General features: G+C 32.1%; 1 protein-coding gene across 1 annotated transcript; it reads right to left on the bottom strand.

Annotated features, from left to right (window-relative positions):
* Window positions 1,261-3,730, bottom strand: LOC109359279 (probable xyloglucan endotransglucosylase/hydrolase protein 32). Its single transcript, XM_019603888.1, has 4 exons — window positions 3,436-3,730; window positions 2,976-3,076; window positions 2,654-2,871; window positions 1,261-1,858 (listed from the first exon to the last, which is right to left on the bottom strand). The coding sequence occupies exons 1-4, from the start codon at window positions 3,632-3,634 to the stop codon at window positions 1,492-1,494; spliced, it is 885 nt and encodes a 294-aa protein (XP_019459433.1). The 5' UTR covers window positions 3,635-3,730; the 3' UTR covers window positions 1,261-1,491.

Genomic DNA, 6,310 nt, shown 5'->3' with positions numbered 1-6,310 from the left:
TGGTGGTGGAGTGAGAGGATTTGTTGAGTGATTTAGGGGCTTTTGGAAGCTTTTATATTACTTGTGTAACAAGTAAGTGGCTCATGACATGATGACTTCCAACTTTATTGATATGATGTAATTTCCCGATAAACGTCGTGTCCAAACATTTTCGGATAATTTCGTCCGGAAATATACAATCTCCCGATTTAGGACATTTGCCTGAAACATCGAAACTTGAATTTCGAGGTGAAAAATATCTAGAGATGAGTTACAGACAAAGTTAGTGTCTATTTTGACTATAAATAATATTTTGAAGCCAACGAAAAAATTAGAATTTGATTCCAAGTTACAGAACTCAAAACCTGAGCGAAAACTCGATAAAACGACCCGAAATTGTCTCAGAAACTTTTATTCTCCAAAAATCTTGAAAAAATAGGGGAAGCAAAAAAATCATAATACAAGACTAAAACTCAACTGAGGTTTAGCCTAAAACAATACTGATTAATTTCTATAATTAATTCATTAATACTAATTACTTAATTAAAAATGCTCTATAAAAATACCGTGTTATGTTCAACTAATTGATGAAGGTTCTAATTTTTTGGGGAAAAAAGATGCATTTGAAGATATGTAGCAACAAGCCAAAAAGCCTTTTGCCAAAGAATTCTTCTATAAGTTAATGCAAAAGTAAAAGAACAATACAACAAATGAAGCAAGCTAGAAGCAAGAAAATGAGAGGAAAGTTATAGGGAAAGTTTAGAGAAAAAATTTAGGGGAAAAGTTTAGAGAACAAATTTAGGGGTATAGTATAATTGGGTTGTGAGTGGTTTTGAGTGATTGTAAACAAATTTATTTATTTATTTCAATAAAGGTTTGGAGACATAGACTTTATTGCCTGAATTCTGTTATTAATTTCAAGTATGCAATTATTCCACATTTATTTTTTAATACAAATATTATATAATAAAAAAATTTGAGCCTACTTTTTCTTAACACAAATTTATTGGCCACATTCACGAAGACTTGATACTTCTTAGCATTACTCCATTTTCATTGGATATGGATATATTCTGGAGCTTATCTATTGATCTATAAAGGTGTGTCACTTCACGTATCATTATTTATGATTGGTTGAAAAATATATTTAAGTATTTTGCTAACCAATCATAAGGAATAATACATAGAGTAATATATTTTTTAGATAGAATGTCAACTGGATATCTCCTTCTCTCCATGGCTTGCATTTTGAGAAGCCACAAGATATATAACAAAAAAAGCAAACTCCATCAGAATGGGGCTCTTTGAATAAACTAAATCTTACATCTTGGATTCTCAAGGCCGTACACTCAATTGCATGATTGCATCAATGTTTCTGTCAAACAAGGGGGCCCATCTCATGTTACCCCCATAAAAAAAGAAGATAAACTTCATTCAAAAAATAAAAAGCATAAGAAATCATAACAATATTCTTGGACATAAAGCATACCCAAGATTTTCACTATTAAAGTTTTAACCCCAACACTCAGGTGTTAGTCTATGGTCTCTTTTTTTATCTTGGCAATAATTATAAACCATGTAATATCTTTGCACCCATCTCATAGCCCTATATTGTTGTCTACTCAACCCACCAGACCTATAGGGAGATGCTGACACTGGATGGCACCAAAGAGAAGCATAGGCTGAGCAACCACTTGCTTTGAAATTGGTGTATTTTGCAACAAAAGGTTGGTATTTGTAATCAGCTTTGTACTTTCCATCTTCAGTTGCCCATGATGATGCATCCCATATTGAACCATAAAGCCACATTGGCCTTAGTGGAAATGTTGCACCACTCTTCCTTTGGTACCTCCTTATGGGCACATCATCCACAAGGAATCTGAGACAATTTTTTATTGACAATGTCAGTAAAAGTAAATTAAGATTAGAATACCAATTTGTTAGATGAGAACCCAACAATTCAGTGACACATATAACTTATACTGTTGCTTCTTTTTATCCTTTGTCCTATATTTGCTCCATCAAAAAATCAAATTTCCTAGTCTGTCTTCTCTACTCTTTTAAACTAAGTTTAAATGAATAATGATAGATACACATGCATCATTTCATACATATATGATTGTTTACTGTCAAACAACATTAGATCCTGTTTCATTTTCTCCCATACATTATACCATTTACCAGTGATTCAAAGTGTGATTGCATCATATGATGAGACCGTAATATCGTTGTTGCGGTGACTATTACAACCGCATCGTATTGTAATTGTGACGTGACACTGAATCACAATGACATGGCTGCATTGGGCTGTAACGCAACTACATTGGATTACATTTGGGTTGCATCAAGCTACATCAGACAGCATCAAATTCAAAATATTTTTTTAATCAAAAAATAATTTACATTGCAATGGTAGTAGTTCATCTCGCAATAGCTGCAATGACTATAATCGCGTAACTGAAATTTAAATCAATAACATCTACATTGATGTGAGAGATGTGAACATAGGTGTTATGAAATTGGTGAGAGAATCTAGGCATTTCAAGCACATAGATATAGTTAAAATAATTAAGAAATGTATTGATACCCTAAATGACATTTATAATGATAATGTGGTAACAGTCTGAAAAACTTTATGGAATAACCCATTTTTTCTCGATAAATAATGACTTACATTATTTCCTTAGGACTCCAGAGTATAGCATAGTGATGAAAATCTTTGGTAGGATCAAACCATAGGTGGAACTTCATCTCTCTGCCAATAATTTTCCCATCTCCACTTCCTCTTATATAAACATTTGTTTGCAAAGTATAAGGTTTTCCAAATGTTGTCCCTAGAAACTCAATGTCCACTTCATCATGGAAGCCTGGATGTGCTTCATTGTTAGAAAGCTGTCATTAAACAAATCGTTGGCAATTAATTGATTATTAGATTAATCACCAAACTTAAGCTTAAAACTAATGTCAAAGTGTAAAATTATATGGCCATATCTTACATAGAAAGCTGTTATAACTCCTGCAGTATAACCAGGATGGAGCTTAATAGAAGCACCAAAGTAACCAGATCGAAATGGACGAACTGACTTGAAGCCACTACCTATTAATCAAAAATTAAGAAAGTTATACATGTTACGTTTTTTGATATAGTTCAAAAATCCTTCAAACAGCATGTGCACTTGCCGGTACGGCTGCATACATTGGTCCGCTTGCGAATGAAGTTTTGGAGGGGAAAGAATGAAAAAAAAGGCTTGAGAACTATGGAATACACTTATAAGATGGTTCCGAAAGCTTCCTTTTTTCTTTCTTCCCCTCCAAAACTCAACTCGCAAACAAATCATTAGCCTCTCAAACCTCTATTAAGTGAGATCTTTGTTCATTGGGCAGCTTTTTTTTATATGTAGTACATAATTAAATATAGAAGGTATTTAAAGTTAATTGGACTAATGAGACTCATACCTGAGGTTCTATCAAGCCAAATTGTTAATGCACTTTGGTCTAGTTTTTGGTGCTGAGGACCCCAAAGGTTTCTAAAACCTTTGTAAAAGTTCATAGACCTGAATTTGGAACTTGGCCAGTAACCTGGTGAAGGTGGCCAAGAGGCATTGCTTGAAGGAGCCATAAGGAATAAAATGGCAAAGATATATATCAGAGCCATGATGAAGGGTGAGTAGAAAGAAGAATGATACTGCTGTGTATAAATGCAGGGTGAAAGTGAAAGAGTGTGAGAGAGACTGTACAAAGAAGGGTGTAGTTGGAAGAGTTTGGTAGTACAATTTCATATTAATAAGAAAATTAGTGGGGGCCTCTAGAAAAAAATAGTGGTGAAATTGTGCAGGTTTCACCAAAATTAAGCATAACAATAATTCGTTACCAGAATGTTTCTTAATTAAGTAAGATTATACACATTCAAACAACTATTTCACATTTAGTTAAACAAGGAAAATAATAAAGTATTAGTTTAGAGATGTAAGATCCAACAAGATCCAAAGATAATCAAAAGATTAATGGTTCAATTTTTTAGAACCACACTTAAGGAAAGGTACACCACATACTTAAAAAAAATTACACTCAAAGTACAGAATATCATTGGTAGTACAAAAAATATCTAAAAAGAATATGACATTAAAAAATAGAAAAATCTTAGCAACACACTTTTATGGATGTTCACTTTTAATATTCTCCCATTGAGTAAATTTCACGGAAACACTAAATAGAGCTCACTTAAAATTCAGGGTCCTACACCACAAAATTCATTCAACATGGAGTGCATTGAAGATGAAAAAAAATAGTAGCAGCACTGCTAATTTAAAAAGTGCTTATAATATGTTAAAGAATGACGAAAGGGGAATCAAGTATGTACCACTTAAACCAACGCCCGTTGGTTTTTTTTGGAGGGTACGCCAAGCCAAAACTTTAATACATTGCTAAGGCAACACATGAAAGACCAAATAGCAATTTAATATGATGGTCTCTCCCTTTAAAAAAATTATTTAATATCCGGTGAGTTAATGACTTACGTATTAGATATTAAATTAATAAAAATAAATACTACACTCAATCTTAGCCAAAAGGCCAAGAAAATATTTCTCTTAAAAAATGAAATATTATCTTAAATAACATCCCATTTTTTATATTTTCCCTGCATTTCTTTTCCGGTGTTTATTATTTTTTCCACTACATACCTGAATCAATAAAATATTAAATAAGAATTAACATAAACATAACAATTATCACACTGTTAAAACTTTTAAACAAAAAATATAAATAAATATAAGAAAAGTTATTCAAACATATAAATAAAAATAAGAATGGAGGTACTAATAATCATAAAAAGAGAGGTCTTTAATTGTTAATTATTGAATTACATCCAATTACACTTGCAGGGTCCACTTAAATTATTACTGTATTATTTCTTTTACCCAACGCAACTCTTTTTGTACTCTTTACGACAAAAAACCTTTTTAGTCCGGTTGCAAAGTTTAGATTATATGATAGGCTTCAAAAGAGGGTAGATGCGTGTCTTAAATGTGCCTCTGCTAAAATTGTATTATGTTACATGGCTTTCTGATGTATTTGTCTAAGCTCTGAAAACAGTTGCTGGATTAATCGCACTTTTTTTGTGGTTTTCACCGTATCATCAACCTCTTCATTGTGTCTGTTACTATGAGAAACTGTAAGTGAAGGCAAAACAATAAACAATTAAATAAGAGAGGAACACGTAAGTTAAGAGTAAGTCTAAAAAACAAAAAACTTAATTCATATCTTAGTTTTCAATTTTAGAAAATCTAATGATTTAGATCTACTCATTAATTCAAACTGTTATATTTCACTAAAATTAATAGCTAAAATGTACAATAAATTTAAAAAACTGTGGATCGTCTCCCATTAAATAAAACATAAAAAGTTGAAGCTAGAAAGAAGAGTATTGTGTTTTGAATAAGAAAGATAAGATTCAATAAGAATAACCTTACAAATATGTTTGATACGTTTTTTTCTACCTCTAGAATCTAACTCAAATAAAACTACTAGGCAAAATAATAGATTGGAAAACTAATTTATTATTTTTGAGATAAAGTTGATATTTTATTACCTTAAATAATATTGTTCGTGACTAGTTAATGATATTTAAAAAATATGTGGGCAAGATTCGCATATAGTCAATTCTCATGAATCTAAGTGAGTAATGGTGTGTTTGAACCTATGAAAAACTTCATGAATATAGTGGGTAAGGAACTATCAATTAATGGGCCCCAATCTTCTATTTGAGTGGGTCATACCCATGATTGACACGTAGAATAAACCTAATTAAGACAACTAATCAAGGCAAGGTGTCCTTAGTAATTATGATGGGAATGTGCAATTCAAAAAGTAAAGATAACATATAGAGACAACACTCAAGAGTTTGTTAACCAGATTTGATAATTGTGCCAATGTCTCTCAGAGTATTAAATGATTAGATGAGTGTTAGTTCATGGTCGTCAGCCCATACACGGTCCGATTATGTTTTGCTGCCTATCATCAAACGTGTGGCACACATGATTATGTGTCACATCATGTCTCACGTACACGATCATGGATTCTATCACAACATGTTTGTGGTTACTAGTGTAACTTTGTGACTCTCAACAGTTCGAGAATACAACATAGTGTCCTTACACGACTTGAAAGTATTCCACTTTATGAGAAATACACAACAATATCCTCCTTCTATAGTTAGGTTGTGGTTGCTCTGAAGTACATCACCAATGAATGTTAATCGAGCCTAGGCAATGCTTAAACTTGTCTATAATAACCAATAGGGGTGAAACTCAATCGAAATCAATTAATTTTC

The sequence above is a fragment of the Lupinus angustifolius genome, chromosome LG11, assembly GCF_001865875.1.
Source record: "Lupinus angustifolius cultivar Tanjil chromosome LG11, LupAngTanjil_v1.0, whole genome shotgun sequence".
NCBI lineage: Eukaryota > Viridiplantae > Streptophyta > Magnoliopsida > Fabales > Fabaceae > Lupinus > Lupinus angustifolius.
This window is presented reverse-complemented; position numbering and strand designations above follow the sequence as displayed.